Raw genomic sequence first — 17936 nt, 5'->3', positions numbered from 1 at the left:
CAGAGCCAGAAGGAGGAGCTGAGGAAGAAAGCGAAGCCTTCTTACCCGCCGGGGAAGAGGAAGGAGAGGAGCCAGGCTTACGCTTCTGACTTAAAGAGACCGGTGTCCCAGCAACAACGTACCGGGCAACGGATTCCAGTGTCTCAACAGGAGAAGCCGAACGAGAGCACACACGACGGCCGTTAGGAGAGCGATGGACATCCGCCCGCACCGACAGGCGGTGGGGAGAGCCAATAGATGGAGGAAGAGGATGGGAAGGAGGATCGGAGGGGGACGAGGAAGAAGACACAGAAGACACGACAGACCGGGTAGAAGGAAGGGGAACCCCAGACAGAGGACCAGGAGGAGGATCCTTCGGGAGAGAACCCAAAGGAACAGAGGAGGGGGCAGTGGGCGTATCAGGGTCCAAGGCCCAGAAACGGTTGTGAGTCTGAGGAAGGCGGGAAGGACGAGGAGAGGAAGAGCGCAACACGCGAGCATAAGAGATATTAGCATAAGGCGGGAGCCGGCGAACCTGGCGTCTCGCCTCAGGAAAAGATAAACGCTCCCGGTGCTTCAAGTTGAGGACGGCTGCCTCAAGCTTGTAATGGACACACGCACGGGAGAAGGTAGGATGGGCCTCACCGCAGTTGAGGCAACGAGCCTGGGGAGAAGTGCACTCCGACTTAGAGTGACCTTCGCCACCACACAAAGGACAGAGAGAGACAGTCCCGGAGCAGCGGAGGGCACCATGCCCAAACCTCCAGCACTTGTTGCAGAGCCGAGGAGAAGGAATGTACTCCTGGACAGAGCACCTGGCACCAGCAAGAATGACAGAGGGTGGAAGGGTCCTACCATCAAAGGAAATCTTCACAACCCGGAGGGGTTGACAGCGACTACCACGAGGGGGACGAGTAAACGTGTCCACCTGGAGAATAGACTGGCCCTGGGCAGCAAGGATATGTCGAATATCGTCGTGGCAGTCGCGCAGGTCCCGAACACCGGTCGCAACATGGGGCGGGAGCAAAATAGTGCCAACACTGGCATTCAACTGAGCGTTCTTCGAGACCCGAACAGGGGTCTCGCCAAGGCAGGATATGGCAGCCAAGCGGGAGGCCGCATCCTGAGAAGGAGCAGCAACGACACGTGTACCGAGACGAGTGGGGTTGAAAGTAATGGAGGCATCCACGGAATCAACGAGATGTCGATGGAGGGAGAAATCGTCAGGAGGCGCAGAATCAAGAGGGAGATCAAAATATTTGGCCCACGAAGCGGGACCAAACAAGGCTTGATAGGTAGCAGAACTGGAAGGAATCGAGCGAGGGCGGCCGTGACGAGGACGGCGGTGAGAACCCCCAGAGAGAGAGGGGTTAAAAGGCGCAGTAGTTACAACTAGAGAAGGAGCCGCGCCAGGGGACGAGGTAGTCACCACTGGGGGCTTGGGTCTCGACCCAACCACAGAGGAGGGAGGGGAGCCAGGGGAAGGAGTCAGAGAGGCCAAAGGAGGAGCAAGGTCGGGGCCCAATGCAGCGGAGGCTACAGAACCCGGTCTTCCAATACGGACCGACTCGGGGGCTTGGTCGCCCACCCCACGAGCCTGAGAAGGTACGCCAGAAGCAGCCGAAACAGGGGTTATCATCATGATGAAAAGAAGAATTCATTCACGAATGTGCCCCCACACCCACCATGGAGCCACAATTAGAGGCAGGACACCCAACAAGAAGCTATCGCCGATCTTGCCGGGGCCTCCTAGGGGTGCGTCGTGAGTATACGCCCCACAAACGCCACCTTAAGAAACCGACAGTCCGTCGAGATCGGGTTCAGTGACGAAAGGGGGATTGACAATAAAAGGTTCCCCTCGCTCTCGACGTCGGGGACTACAGTTCTACGGGTGCAAGAGTATGCCTCCTCAAGCACCCGGGCGTCAAAATAGAAGAAGTCCAAGGGAAGAACCAGAACGAGCAAAAGGTCGGCAGGAAACGGCAAGCAGATAGGAGAAGAGGGGGGAGAAAAACGAAACAGAAGGAAAAGGAAAAGATGCCCAGCAGAATTGGAGAGGACGGCAGCAGGAGCTCAAGGCTAGAAAAGGTCAGAGGACTGTCCCAAGGAGCATCATACTCCGGCAGTCGTCCACTAAGCCCCCACACGGCGACAACGAGCTGAGCGGGGAGGGGGTCAGTAGGCCCAAGAACTCCATTTGCTTTGACTGATGCCAGGGGTCTAATATATTCATAACAGTCCGAATAGCTCCTGGAAGCTGAAGAAGCTCCCCCCCAGAAACAAGTACTAGTGATGAAGCTACCTCCTACCCAGAGGCAAACAAGGGCGCATGAAACACCCCAGCTGACTCCAAGGGCGGGCAATCAAAGAGCATCAAAAGACCACAGCGGAGGTAGGTCCCAAGCAACTTGTGGAAGGAAACCCCAAGCCACAAGAGCAGTACTTACAGGACACCTAGGGGAAGAACCCTAGGCGCATGCAGCCCAAGTACTTGTAAAATCACTCCTGACTCGCACATTACCAAGGACAGGATCACACCACAAGGCACAGCACTGGACAGAGTCTGGAGCCAGAGTCGTACAACCACCAGGTCTGACATCAGCCACAGAACTAGGGGTTTGGATAGCTGGCACTGAGGTCTGGGGCTCCTCTTTTCCCCTTCCGGGGAGGGGGAGAGCTGCGCAGACAGCGGTGCGGTGACAGTTAAGACTTCATACTCATTTGCTCGTTTCTCGTTTGGGGAAGTTCTATCCAACAGTTCAGCTATCAGTAGCAATATTTTAACCAGATAGGGTTTATTTTGGAACACCTACCTTTCTGGGTGCCTGACACGGTCGATGGCAGACACAGACTGCTTCCAACCACACAGGGGTTTCTACAGGCCATTGCTCCTCTTGCCTCTCTCTGGGGGTCAGGTTCTGACTCGTGGTCCCCGATAGGCCTAAGAACTCCATTTGCTTTGACTGATGCCAGGGGTCTAATATATTCATATCAGCCCGGATAGTTCTGGGGAGCTGAAGGGGCTCCTCCCAGAAACAAGTAAAATCTCACAATAGTATTAATAATGCTGTGTGGAAATGATACATAAAGAAGCCCCAAGAAACAAAAAGTTAGTTTGAGGATAGTGCCCAATACAATGAAAAAGATTTCCACACAAAAATCAACATTAGTCAGTATTCTTATTCTGACAGATAGCCTCAGGATCTTTAAGAATTGCCACAGTATTAGACTCTGGCATCTGTGCTATCACTACCAGTACTAAGGCCATATGCAGAAGTACAAATTTCCTTTTAGCAAGTACCAATTTTTTTCTGATCGATGGTAGATAATAATATTATTCATTATTATTCACATAATATTCACCTTTCCCTGTTATACAACAGGTCATGTTTCTGACCCTGTTGGTTTTGATGTCCATTACTATTTTGCACTAGATATGTAAAGTCTTTTAAACATTCTGTACATTGAAAATGGTTTCTCTCATATATGAATTCTTTTTAAACATTCTGAATACTGATAATGGTTTTCCTTTAGTATGTAATTTCATATGTTGGTCTAAACTTGTCTTATGTGCAAAAATTTTTAGACACACTAAGCACTGGCATGGTTTCTTATCTGTATGAACTCTCCTATGTTTTATTAGACCTGAACTGGATGGGAAGTCTTTAAGACACACTGAACAGCGATATGGTTTCTCTCCTGTATGAACTCTATTGTGATTTAATAGAGTTGATTTATCTGAAAACTTTTTTAGACATACTAAACACTGATAAGGTTTCTCTCCAGTATGAATTCTCATATGTTTTACTAAGGCTTGTTTCCGTGCAAAACCTTTAGAACACACTGAACACTGATAAGGTTTCTCTCCTGTATGTAATCTCATATGTTCAATTAAAGTTGCTTTTCGAGAAAAGTCTTTTAGACACTCTGAGCACTGGTATGGTTTTTCTCCCTTATGAGCCGTCATGTGTTTTACTAAAGTTGATTTAGCTGAAAAGTTTTTTTGACACTCTAGGCACTGAAATGGTTTCTCTCCTGTATGAACTCTCATATGTTTAATAAGATACGACTTTTGTGAAAAGCATTTTATACACACTGAACATTGAAAAGGTTTCTCCCCTGTGTGAATTCTAGTATGGATCACTAGATTTGATTTATCTGAAAAATCTTTTAGACACTCTAAACACTGAAATGGTTTTTCTCCTGTATGAACTCTCATATGCTGTATTAGATGTGCCTTTTGTGAAAAACACTTTAGACACTCTGAACACTGATATGGTTTCTCACCTGTATGAATTCTCATATGTTTTCCTAGATTTGAACTACTATGAAAGTTTTTCATACAAACTGAACACTGAAATGATTTCTCACCTGTATGAAATCTCATGCTGCACTAGATATGACTTTATGTAAGTCTCATAAGAAACACTTAACACTGATATGGCTCCTATATTGTATGTATTTTTTAAATTTTACTACAATCTATATTAAAAAAATCCTTCTAATAAAGATATGACTTTTTCTTAGAAAAATTTTAATCTTACTAACTTGTTATATCTTTTATAAGTAATTTATTTGTAATATTTTGTCAAATCAGAAAAGATTTTTCAGTGTTTTGATCACTAATAATACATAAAATCAATTATGTTCACATGAATAATCTTTTTTTCCTACAGATTTTTCCAAAAGATTACTTTGGAAAAATATTGAAATTTTTAGAGCACTGGTAGCTTTACTAAATTGTACTCAATTACAGCTTTAAAGACTGCAAAAGAAGCAGTGGAAAAACTGATATTTATGCAGTTGAAGAGTCCACGATAATTAACCAGGAGCACTTTACTCCAAGCCCATAAAGTACTGTTGTTGGTGACTTTCTGGTGTGGAAGCACTGGATCTCTGTGATGCTGTAAAGTACATAAAGTATTGTGAATGGGTAAAAATCTCTGAAAGTAACTTATAACAAATTTAATCCTTACATTACTTTCCTACCTTCTTTTGGCAAATGAGTTCACGTCTCATGATAGAGGGAAATAAGGTGATGATTAACATTTGGTTGGATGAATAACCGTGCACATCCAGAGCAGGTTTTTCTTTTATGACATATTTAACCCTTTAACCCCTTAACTGCGTTATCTCCATATATGACACCCCCCAGTGTGCAGGAAATAAATTCTCTGGAAAAAATTCTTTTGATTTTTTAAAGTGTCAAAAACCCTTCCCTCAGTATGGGTATGTAAAAAAAAAATCGAAATTGTGCTTACTTTGGGTGCTATAGGGTCCGTAAGTTGGCGTGTGACGTCATCAGTCCCCGTTCACCTGTGACGTACGCTCCCGGGGCCAGTAGGGCCCGTGAGTTGCCGCGAATATATTTATATTCATTTTCTGCGCACAGTTCTAAATACATTTTATTTGTTTTTACGTGCTAATCCTATGTATAATGAACATGTACACTATATTATGGCAGTAAAACATCCGTACTGTCCGAAGGCACTGTGTTACGTGCATGACACTTGTGTACACATATGCTGCACATATTTACTATGTATCATGCTAATTTATGTATATATACAATCTATTTACACACTATATACTGTCACATACTATATACATTCACCATCAACACATTCAGAACACTTCGAGTGAGAGCAGCCACACCCAGCCAGTCTCCCTCACTCCAACATCTTACTCGCCAACATTGCTCCTCCCACCATACTGTTATTGTTCTTATTACACTATTTACACATGTTATATATAGCTATCTACATGTTTTATTTACCATAACTATGCAAGTAAGCCGGTATTGTGTCCAAACAGTACAGTTGCCACCATACACTGCATGAGAAATCACACAGCAGACAGCAGACGACGCTATGCTGTTATTACACTATATACACACACACTGTATATACCCATGTACATATGTGTTGCCCATAGCAAACCACTAAGCTAGTATGGTGAGCAAAACAAGAGTAGCTGCCACACACACACACACAATGAGGCTACCTCAATTCTCTCCCTCCCTCCCTCACCAAAATTCCTCCTTCCACAATACTTCGTACAATGCTAATTATAACCACAATCCTGCTATTACTGTATCACAATCCTGGTCACTAATTCCTGTAAATGAATAATTGACCACACGTTTATCTTGAAAAGGAACCTAAGAAGTCATTTGAAGATTCCTAGATGGACGAAATAATGCTGTGGTGCTGTGGATATTCCTGTGAACATCATGAACAGCATTGAATCACTGATATTTGAACATTGTACCCAGTCATTATCACACTCAGGCTCTTTTATAATACTATCATAGCTAAATAATACGAGTTATATATATATATTTTGACATTATTAGGCAATGCTGTGGTCACACACTGAACAGCAGTGCTGTGTGCTCATGCTGCGAGCGACAGCCTTGGTTGCTCACTCACTACCGAGGCTCCCACACTCAGGAATGTGGACCATGATTTTTTTTAAAGATGGCGTCTGTTTACAAGAGCCCCAAGGAAGCTGATGTGAACCCCATGTAGCTGCGGGAGTTTTGAATGGAACGTGAAAAATACAAATACAGTACCCGGAGGCACGTTGCGCAAACCAGACGTAAGCCTGCAGGCGCATTGCGCAGTTTAAGGGTTAAGTGCGCAACACATCATATGATAGGTTGAGTAACTTGCAATAACTTGCGCTTCCCATCATATGATGTATTGGAGTACTGCGCAAGATTTGAACGGCCCATGAGGTAGAGGGGGCCCCCATACGCTGCCCAGGGGCTATAGTAAACAGCCGCAATTTTGTAAAAAAATCCAGCTCACGCTACCATCGCGTGGGAGGCATCAGTTACCCAGCAGCCACCACGTCAAGCGCACGGCCGAACGCTTCCCAGGCGCGTACCACGCAATCACTCACCCAAGAGCAAATAACTAGTGAATTATTTTCTGATGGTGAGGAAAGTGATGTTGATGACTCTGACATTGATAAAGACTACACACAATTGACCGATGATAGCAGCACAGACAGTGAAAATGAGATACAGCCACCTCCCATGGGGAGGCCTATACGCTCACCCATGCCACCTCGCCCAGTGTCTACTCCAATTCACCCATGACCACACAGTTCCTGTGCGTATTTAGAGTCTGAGGATATTTTGGGTGACGAGTCAGAGGAAGGCGACTCTCTTTTCTGGTTTTAGTGAAGTGGAATCAGTACATAGTGTTACCGAGCCTGGTGCCAGTACCAGTGGTGTTATTGGGCGAGAATTTGTTGCGTCAGCAGCGTCTCGCCCAGCCAAGCGCCACAGCATGAAACAACATGAGGCACCAAGAGCCTCATGTTCACATGCTTCCACCTCACGTGCACGTAGCGGCTGTACTGTCCATAGATGGGCTTCAGCTCCTGGTCCACGGTGTGCATCGCTTCTTCGCCGTCATGCCCCTGTTACATCAGGTGTACTAGTGTGGAGTGATGGTGCTGGTTTTACTCCTCGAATTCCTGCTTTTGACAATAAAGACGTTGGGATTACAGAGCTTTTCCCCTGATAATGGAGAGGATATGAGTGAATGTGATTATTTTACAGCATTCTATGATGAGCCGCTCATGGAATATATTGTACACCAAACGAACCTTCGTGAGGCTCATCTCATTAGAAGAGAGATAACAGAATTTTCATGATTGCAACGTTGGAAAAACACCAATATAGGTGAAATGTATGTGTTTCTAGCGATATGTATGTTGATGAAACACTGTGTCAAACACGCTCTCACAGATTACTGGAGCAAAGATCTGACTATTCCAACACCTTTCTTTGGGAAATATATGTCCCGAGACAGATATCAGATACTCCTCAGGTGTGTGCATTTTGCAAGTGATGAGGACCGGACAGAGGATGATAGACTTTGAGGAACTATACGAATGAAGTGATTGGAAAATTCAGATTTTTACGTACCAGCACAGAAGCTGGTGATTGACGAATCCCTTGTACCTTTCAAATGACGTGTTTCATTCAAACAATATATTCCCTCCAAACGAAACAGATTTGGCTTGAAATTCTTTGTACTGTGTGACTGTGAAACAGGATACGTGTTACACATGATTCTGTATTCAGCTAGCGCTGTAGACATTCCCGGTAACGACAAACATGGTTTCTCGGGTAGTGTGGTGAAGTCACTGATGGCACCAAGGATGAACAAGGGCCACATCCTATACACATACATCAAGTGAATGAGATGTATGTCAGGTTTTGTGAAATATATGATAAAGGCACAAAAAAATTTATACCAAAACAGAGAAGCAGAACTAGGAAACAGGATTGGTTCATCAGAAAGCGCGAGAGGGCCAGAGACCAAAAGACACAAAAATGGAATCAATACAGGAAGAGGCCAAACCCCCAAACATACCAGCGATACAAAGATGCGAGAAACAACTACACGGCAGTGAGGAGAGAGGCAGAAAGAAATTTTGAAAAAGGGATTGCAGACAAATGTAAAACAGAACCAGGTCTATTCTATAAATTCATAAACAACAAATTGCAGGTAAAGGATAATATTCAGAGGTTGAAAATGGGAAATAGATTCACGGAAAATGAAAAGGAAATGTGTGAAACATTAAACGAAAAGTTCCAAAGTGTGTTTGTACAAAATGAAATCTTCAGGGAACCAGATACAATAAGAATTCCAGAGAACAACATAGAGCACATAGAGGTGTCTAGAGACGAAGTGGAAAAAATGCTCAAGGAGCTAAATAAGAACAAAGCAGTTGGTCCAGATGGAGTTTCACCATGGGTTCTGAGAGAATGTGCACCTGAGCTCAGCATTCCTCTTCAACTGATTTTTCAGGCATCCCTGTTTACAGGAGTTGTAGCTGATGTGTGGAAAAAGGCTAACATAGTTCCAATCTACAAAAGTGGAAGCAGGGAAGACCCCCTTAATTATAGACCGGTATCATTGACAAGTGTAATAGTCAAAATATTGGAAAAAATAGTTAAATCTAAATGGGTAGAACACCTGGAGAGAAATGATATAATATCAGACAGACAGTATGGTTTTCAATCTGGAAGATCCTGTTTATCGAATTTACTAAGTTTCTATGATCGAGCAACAAAGATATTACAGGAAAGAGATGGTTGGGCTGACTGCATCTATCTGGACCTAAAAAAGGCTTTCGACAGAGTTCCACATAAGAGGTTGTTCTGGAAACTGCAAAATATTGGAGGAGTGACAGGTACGCTTCTAACATGGATGAAAAATTTTCTGATAGAAAAATGAGGGCTGTGATCAGAGGCAATGTATCGGACTGGAGAAATGTCACAAGTGGAGTACCACAGGGTTCAGTTCTTGCACCAGTGATGTTTATTGTCTACATAAATGATCTACCAGTTGGTATACAGAATTATATGAACATGTTTGCTGATGATGCTAAGATAACAGGAAGGATAAGAAACGTAGATGATTGTCATGACCTTCAAGAAGACCTGGACAAAATAAGTATATGGAGCGCCACTTGGCAAATGGAATTTAATGTTAATAAATGCCATGTTATGGAATGTGGAATAGGAGAACATAGACCCTATATATTATGTGAGAAATCTTTAAAGAATTCTGATAAAGAAAGAGACCTAGGGGTGGTTCTAGATAGAAAACTATCACCTGAGGACCACATAAAGAATATTGTGCGAGGAGCCTATGCCACGCTTTCTAACTTCAGAATTGCTTTTAAATATATGGATGGCAATATACTAAAGAAATTGTTCACGACTTTTGTTAGGCCAAAGCTAGAATATGTAGCAGTTGTGTGGTGCCCATATCTGAAGAAGCACATCAACAAACTGGAAAAGGTGCAAAGACATGCTACTAAGTGGCTCCCAGAACTGAAGGGCAAGAGCTACGAGGAGAGGTTAGAGGCATTAAATATGCCAAAACTAGAAGACAGAAGAAAAAGAGGTGATATGATCACTACATACAAAATAGTAACAGGAATTGATAAAATCGATAGGGAAGATTTCCTGAGACCTGGAACTTTAAGAACAAGAGGTCATAGATATAAACTAGTTAAACACAGATGCCAAAGAAATATAAGAAAATTCACTTTCGCAAACAGAGTGGTAGACGGTTGGAACAAGTTAGGGGAGAAGGTGGTGGAGGCCAAGACCGTCAGTAGTTTCAAAGCGTTATATGACAAAGAGTGCTGGGAAGACGGGACACCACGAGCGTAGCTCTCATCCTGTAACTACACTTAGGTAATTACAGATAATTACTATACAAATCCATTGCTAGCTAGGTTCTTGATTGAAAATAGAACCGGATTGGTTGGCACAGTAAAGGCATGAAGAAGGAAAATGCCACTGTTTGACAGTGGACTTGCAGTTGGTGAGTGCCAGGTACGGAAATGTGATCAAATACTCTCGGTACGGTGGAAAGACAAGAGAGAAGTGAACCTGCTGACAGCCGTTCATGAGGGTACAATGTTGAACAGTGGCAAGATGCACCGTGTAACGAGAGAACCAGTATGTAAGCCAGATTGTGTTCTTGACTACAATATCAACATGCGTTTGATTGATAAGGCTGACATGATGATTGGCACTATCGAGTGTGTGCGGAAAACATTGAAGTGGACGAAAAAAGTGTTTTTCCATCTTGTTGACATGAGCATGTTGAACTGCTATAATTTGTATCTGGTGAAAACTGGGCATAAACCTATTTTCCGTTCATTTACTTTTACACTTGCAACACAGCTATTAGCAAAGTTTGGTCAAGAAGTCCCTGGCATACGAAGACCAATCATGAACCCAATGTTGCAGCATGCTGCAACACCCAGGCTCACTCACATAGAGGCCTTTCAGCAACACAGACTAAAGAATTTGCCACCAGGTGGAAAGCATGCAATAGGCCAACGTGCATGCATAGTTTGTAATACAACAAAACGAAGAGAACAGAAACGTAAAATGGTGCAAACATGGTGTGAAGGGTGTGGAGTTGCATTGCGTGCTGTCGACTGCTTCAACGACTACCACTCACTTCAAGATTTCTAAATGTGCAATAATAGTGCAACAACATGTACATAGTGTGCTAGTGTGTACATATAAAATAATGAACATTGTGATTACTGTACATAATATAATGCCGTAATGGAAAACGTTTGTGTGCCATGTGTATACTCGATGTATGCAACATATATTGACAATAACTGTGTAGTAACATTATGTGCAACACAATTAATGATTAATATTGAAAAGAATACACGCATAGACACTGTAAATAATGATGCGAAAATAAATTCGTGGCAACTCTGGCTGCTTGAAGACCGCACGCGATGCCTCCGAGACACACCGTGCATGAGCGAACATGCAAACTGTGACGTCATCATCCATCTTGTCGGCTCAATTACATCGCCGGTAAGTACAATTTTTTTTCCCCCCATGATCAGGGAACACGACTTAACAGGTTAGGAAGAATTTTTTTTTTTTTTTTTTTTTTTTATGCGCCTCTGGATGTCAAATGGTATATAGCTATGCGCCATTTAAGGGTTAAGAGCCCTGGAAAACCCCACAGGGGCTACGTGGTCTGATGGATGTGACCCCTGAGTCCCCCCTGGCATCTTGCGGGTTTGAAGGTTGCTCTGTCCCCCTTTGTCTCTGGACGACAATCACCGGTTTTGCCTCCGCCATGTTACCTGTTTGGTCAGTGATTGTTTTGACCCGGAGTCGTGTGATGTGTGTGTGTTGCCTGTACGTACTCCAGTTCACCCAAGCCTCTGATACTGATATGCGGGTACAGGCAGCTACAGTGTTGCATGCTAGATTTAGGTTGCTGCAACGAGCTTGGTTGGTTGCAGCCCCAGATGCCCCGAGACTGCCCCATTTTGGTTATAGGGACCCGGACTTGGGGGTGGGAGTCGCTTCGGCTCTGGTTCTGTCCGCCCCTCCTAGTCCTTCCCCTTCTGTAGTTCATTTGGCCACCCCTCCCTTGCTTTCGGCTCCAAAGCATCTGATGATTTCGAAGTCGAGGCAGGGTCTAGTTGGTGTTGAGACTCGGGCAGTCTTGGGGATGTCCCCCTTCTGGAGTTGCGGCGGAGGCATTCAAGCCTGGTCCTTCTGCCAGAGCTTCTGGGTCTGGCCAGTGGGCCCCCTTCATTCCTGCTTTTTTAGTAACTCTGGCCTTTTGGAGGTGGGGAGTTTGGAGGCCGGCTCGGCCCCGGGTCCTCTTGGCGAGGTTTCCGGGGTTGGCTTCGGGGTCTTGGGCCCGTTGGACCTCACCTGGGTTTTTCTGCCCTCCGAGCGGGGCTTGTTGCCCCGCTGTCAGGGTCATCTGGGAGTGGGTTCGCCTGGGTGTGGTCAAAACGATATCGTCCCTCAGGTGGGGTTCCTGCCTGTTTCCGATCCCGAAACGGGACTGTGCGGACCTCCGGTTCATTCTGGACTTGTCCCGTCAGAACCGTGGGTTTATTGCCCCTCCTTCCGGATGACTACTCTATCCCAGGTCCGACTTCTGTTGGAGCCGGGTGCCTGGATGGTGTCCCTGGACCTCAAGGACGCATATTGCCACGTCCCGGTTCATCTGAGGTTCAGGGATTGGCTCGGTTTTGTTGTGGGGTTTCAAGGTTACCGCTTACTTTGTCTTCCCTTCGGGTTGAATCTGGCACTCCGCGTTTTCACACGTCTAACTCGGGTCGTGGTGTCCCACCTGTGTCTGTTAGGTGTTTGGGTTCTGGCCTAGGTCAACGACTGACTGGTTTGGGCTCCCAGCCAGTCCGCATGTCTGCTCGCCAGGGATTTGGCTCTTTCCCAGCTCGCCGGGGTCGGGTTCTTGGTGATCTGGAGGAAGTCCCATCTGTTTCCCTCTCAGGTTCGGTCTTGGCTGGGTCTGGTTTGGGACGCTCGCACCACTTCCTTGTCTCTACCTCCGGCAGCTCTGCTTCGCCTGCGATCCCGCCTACGTCTGTTTCTGAGGGGTTCCCGGATCAAGTGGCAGTTTATACATGTATTCACCTAGTTGTGTTTGCGGGGGTTGAGCTTTACTTTTTCGGCCCGCCTCTCAACTGTCAATCAACTGTTTACTAACTACCTTTTTTCCACACCACACACACACACACCCCAGGAAGCAGCCCGTGACAGCTGACTAACTTCCAGGTACCTATTTACTGCTAGGTAACAGGGGCATTCAGGGTGAAAGAAACTTTGCCCATTTGTTTCTACCTCGTGCGGGAACCGAACCCGCGCCACAGAATTACAAGTCCTGTGCGCTATCCACCATGCTTCTAGGCCCCCAAGAGTTCGTGCGGGAGCCTGAATTTTGCCATGATGGTCTACCCGCCGGGTCGGGTGTGGCTTCGTCGGCTGTTCCGGTTCCTTCGGGGACGTTCCATCTGCCTCTCTCGCGACCGTTGGGTTTGGCCTCTGGGGGCTTTGTGTCAGTTACTGCATCACCGGCTTCCTCTTCGGGTTTTTCGGGGTTCAGTGCCTTGGCACCCCTACCCAAGCCCTCGCTCGATGTGTTCATGGACGCATCGTCTCTTGGTTGGGGCTTTGTGACCAGTGCTCACCAGGCCTTCCAGGGGTGGTGGGGTCCGTCCTTCCGTCGGGCTCACAGCACAGTCAGGGAGTTCGCGGCAGTGTGGATGTCGCTCCAATATATACTGCAGGTACAGTGGTACCTCGGTTTAAGAGTTTAATCCGTTCCTGGAGACAGCTTGTATTCCGAAAACTCGTATTCCGAAGCTAATTTCCCCATAAGAAATAATGGGAAATGAATTAATCCGTTCCTGAATACCCCAAAAACCCCACATCACACTAAATTTTTATACCTAATTCATCTAAATAAACCTACAAAACTATGTTCAAGTTATTACTTACCCTTGTTGTTGAATGCTGTAGGCGTATGGAAGATGGTGAGGAGGGGGAAGGAGGAGAGGAGTTACTGTTTGGAAGGGGAGTCCCGTTCCATTATCACATCAGGCAGTGAGGACCTTTCTGGTGTGCACTCCCTGGCACGTTTTGCCTGAGTACCACTAGGTCCTGGTTGTGGCTCACTGCTCGATTTTCTCAACAAATCTGTCCATGGAAGCTTGCTTTTCCCTTCTTTGCAAGCTGTCTCTGTAGTAAGGCATCACATTGTCATTGAAAAGATTAAGGCAACGGCCTACTACAGCTTTCTCTGGGTGAGTCTTTTCAATAAAAGTTTGAATCTCTTCCCACATCTGACACACCTTCTAAATTTCTCCAGAAGGACATTCGCCACTGCCTCATCCTCCTCCACTGGAGAATCATCAGCTGTGTTGTCTTGCTGTTCCTGTTGAAGGGCTTGGAGTTCTTCGGTGGTCAGTTCTTCGTTGTCTTCTTCCACCAACTCCTCCACATCATCACCATCCAATTCCAAGCCCATTTGCCGGCCCAGAGTAACAATTTCCTCAACAATAGGCGCATCATTTACAGGCTCAAACCCCTCAAAGTCTAGTTCTGTCACACATTCAGGCCACAATTTTCTCCAGCCAGAGATCAGGGTTCTTTGAGTCACTTCTTGCCAGGCTTTATCAACGAGTTTTAAAGCACTACAAATGTTAAAATGGTGTTTCCAGAAATCTTTGAGGGTGAGGTTTGTGGCTTCAGTCACTTCAAAACATTTCCGGAAAAGTGCCCTTTCATAAATTTTCTTAAAATTTGCTATGATTTTCTGGTCCATAGGCTGAATTAAAGGAGTGGTGTTAGGAGGAAGGAATTTAACTGAGAAATTTATTGTATCTGGGCAACAAATCATCTTCCAAGCCAGGAGGATGAGCAGGAGCATTGTCGAGGAGAAGCAGGGCCTTGAGTGGCAAATGTTTCTCCTGCAGATATTTTTCTATGGCAAGGCCACAGCACTTCTTTCACCCACTCCGAAAAAAAATACTAGTCACCCATGCCTTATTATTAGCCCTCCACATCATACACATTTGGTTTTTCTGCGCTTTATATTGTTTGAAAACCCTTGGATTTTCAGAATGATACACTACACTCGCATTTGAACACAGCACAAGAGTAAACCTATCTTTCATAGGCTTGTGTCCGGGCAATGATTTTTCCTCCTTGGTAATATATGTCCTCTTAGGCAATCTTTTCCAGAACAGTCCTGTCTCATCACAATTAAACACTTGTTGCAGTAGGTATCCCTCAGCCACTGCAAACTCTTTAAATTCTCCAATAAATCTTTCAGTCGCTGATTTGTCTGAGCTGGCAGCCTCCCCATGCCTCACAACACTATGAATACCACTTCTTTTTCTAAATTTCTCAAACCATCCCCTGCTCGCCTTAAAGTCTTTCGTATCTGCACTCGTTCCAGGGGTTTTCTTTACAAGGTCTTCATGCAATACCATGGTTTTCTCACAAATGATGGCCTCTGAAACACTGTCACCCACTAATTCCTTGTTGTGTATCCATATTAATAACAACTTTTCCACTTCCTCAAGTATTTGTGGTCTTTGTTTCATGATTATTGATACTCCTATTGCCACTTTAGCACTCATAATGTCCTTTTTCTTGGCAAGTATAGTGCATATCGTTGAAGTGGATTTGTTGTACTGCCTACAAAGTTCAACAACACGTGCATCATTTTCGTGCTTCCGAATGATCTCTTGCTTTTCCTCTATTGTCATCCTCACATGCGATTTCTTGCCTTGAACCTTACCACTGGCTTTCTTGGGACCCATTGCGATATATATTATAACAAATTTTATGCTCAAATAGCAAAAACTCTGAAAATAAACGGTAAATCCTTGTGAAGAATTCACTCGGGATAGTCACAGAGGCGAGGCACTGGCAAACTGAGCAGCGATTGCCGTGCCACCACACACTAGGTCAGCCCATACGCGTATCAACACCCTCGTATCCTAAGGCAACCCTCGTATCCCGATACAAATTTTTCGAGCAAATCCTGCTCGTAACCCGAAAAACTCGTAACCAGGGGCGCTCGTATGCTGAGGTACCACTGTATATATAAATTTATATATTTTTTATTTTTAACCCTTAACCCTCAAACCGCTAGGGGCCCAAATGGAATTCACACCCACAGGCGCAACAAAAAAAAAAAAAATTCCAAAAAATTCTTTCGTCTTATAGAAGTGTTCATTTTTGTTCCCTGATCACGGAAAAAATAACAAAAAAATCGTAGGTGGCATATTTTAGCCGCAATAGCGTAGGGAAGTGTGGCAAAAAAGGGGCGTTGGCAGAGCCTTTGCCAGATGTGGTCTACTCCGCCCGAGCTGTCAGACGGCAGTTGCCACAAATATATTATTACCTAATTATTTCAATGTCTCTGATTGATTTTTTCTTAGTTTTTTTGCAGTAATATTATTCCATACAGTGAATTGTGGTATATTTATATTATAAAATGTGTGAACCATCGCTGTACTCAAAATTATGGTGTGCATATTAGTGATTCAATTATTATGTTCATAAAACAATAAACAAATATTTTTGCTGTTGTTACACTATATACACAGGTTATATATAAGTATTTGCATGTTTTGTACACCATAACGAACTACTAAGTTGGTCTTGTGAGTCAAAAAGCAACGAGGAGTGACCGCCAAACACCAGCGAGCCACTCACTGCCACTCCCTCCCTCAACACCACCTCACTCACCCTCATTCACCTCCTACAATACTCTTTCTGTATTTACTCACTATACACAGACGTTATATATACGTATTTACATGTTTTGTTCACCATAACTGTACATCTAAGCTTGTATGGTGAGTAAAGGCCACAAAGACGTAGCTACTCACACAGTCAGCTGATCGGCGGCCGCCCTCAAGGCCAGACGCACTAATATTTGTCCTTCAACAATATTGTTTGTGGTGTTATTACGCTATATACACATATTATATATAAGTATCTACCTGTTTTATTCACCATACCTGAACAAATAAGCTGGTATGGTGCCCAAAGACCATAGTGGCCATCAGTAAACACCATGCCAAGACGTGCAGACGACGCTCCTCCCTCACCAAAATGGCGGCTCCCAACCTACTCCTCTCGCTGTTATCACACTCTATACACACGTTATATATAAGTATCTACATTTGTGTTCACCATATCGAACCACTAAGCTGGTATGGTGAGTGCAGTCAATAAATGGTGGCCACACACAGTCAGAAGACGACACCACAACCCTCCCTCGCACAGCCTTACGCCTCCCTCCATGGAGCACAGCGCTAAATATCACCACAATCCTGCTATTATCAGAATCCTGGTCAGTTTTATCACAGTCAGGGGGCTTCAGTAATACTATCACTGCTAAATAATAGCAGTATCATATATATTATGGTATTTGTAGGCGATGCTGTGGTCACAAGCTGAACAGCGGTGCTGTGAGCTCGTGCTGCGTGCGCCAGCCTTGCTGGCTTGCTCAATACTGACGCTGTAACACCCAAGAATGTTGGCCTGGATTTTTTTTCTAGGTGGCATCTGGCAACTATCGGTCGTGGCTGTACTATAGCTGCCCCTATCCCAGGCGGGAAGTTTAAATTATAGCGCTAGACACGAAATCATATATAAATGATGTGCGCGGTTTCGGTTTTGTCACTGATATCATTTATATATGATATGCGCGGTTTGAGGGTTAAGCTGCGCATGGCATATATATACGCCATGAGTAACATGTCCCACGGTGCACATGGAGTATATATACGCCATAGGGTGCCAGGCACGATTTAAATGGCCCGCAGCTACACGGGGTTCACATTAGCTTCTTCAAGGCTCTTGTAAACAGACGCCATGTTTAAAAAAAATCGTGTGCAATATTCTCCGGTGTAAGAGCCACAGTACTGTGGGAGCAACCAAGGCTGGCACACGCAACATGAGCTAACAGCATTGCTGTTCAGCTTGTGACCACAGCATCACCTAAAAATGTCAAAATAAATATGTAACTGCTATTATTTAGCAATGACAGTATTACAGATGACCCTTGACTGTGATAAAAATGACCAGGGTT

At 44.8% G+C, this 17936-nt stretch overlaps 2 protein-coding genes across 3 annotated transcripts in view; both read right to left on the bottom strand.

Annotated features, from left to right (window-relative positions):
• Positions 1-1646: 1646 nt before the first annotated feature.
• Positions 1647-17936, bottom strand: part of LOC123761012 (zinc finger protein OZF-like) — an 87562-nt gene continuing 71272 nt past the window's right edge. For both annotated transcript variants that reach the window (XM_069339327.1, XM_045746826.2), the window contains exon 3: positions 1647-4883. In XM_069339327.1, the coding sequence (XP_069195428.1) occupies positions 3428-4366 (939 nt within the window). In that variant the 5' untranslated portion in view covers positions 4367-4883 and the 3' untranslated portion in view covers positions 1647-3427. The remainder of the gene's footprint in view (positions 4884-17936) is intronic.
• Positions 4816-15597, bottom strand: LOC138373072 (putative CENPB DNA-binding domain-containing protein 1). Its single transcript, XM_069339098.1, has 2 exons — positions 15330-15597; positions 4816-4883 (listed from the first exon to the last, which is right to left on the bottom strand). The coding sequence occupies exons 1-2, from the start codon at positions 15595-15597 to the stop codon at positions 4816-4818; spliced, it is 336 nt and encodes a 111-aa protein (XP_069195199.1).

The sequence above is a fragment of the Procambarus clarkii genome, chromosome 41 (assembly GCF_040958095.1).
Source record: "Procambarus clarkii isolate CNS0578487 chromosome 41, FALCON_Pclarkii_2.0, whole genome shotgun sequence".
Classification (NCBI taxonomy): Eukaryota; Metazoa; Arthropoda; class Malacostraca; order Decapoda; family Cambaridae; genus Procambarus; species Procambarus clarkii.
Note: the sequence above shows the minus strand (reverse complement) of the source record. Positions and strands in the feature narration are given on the sequence as shown.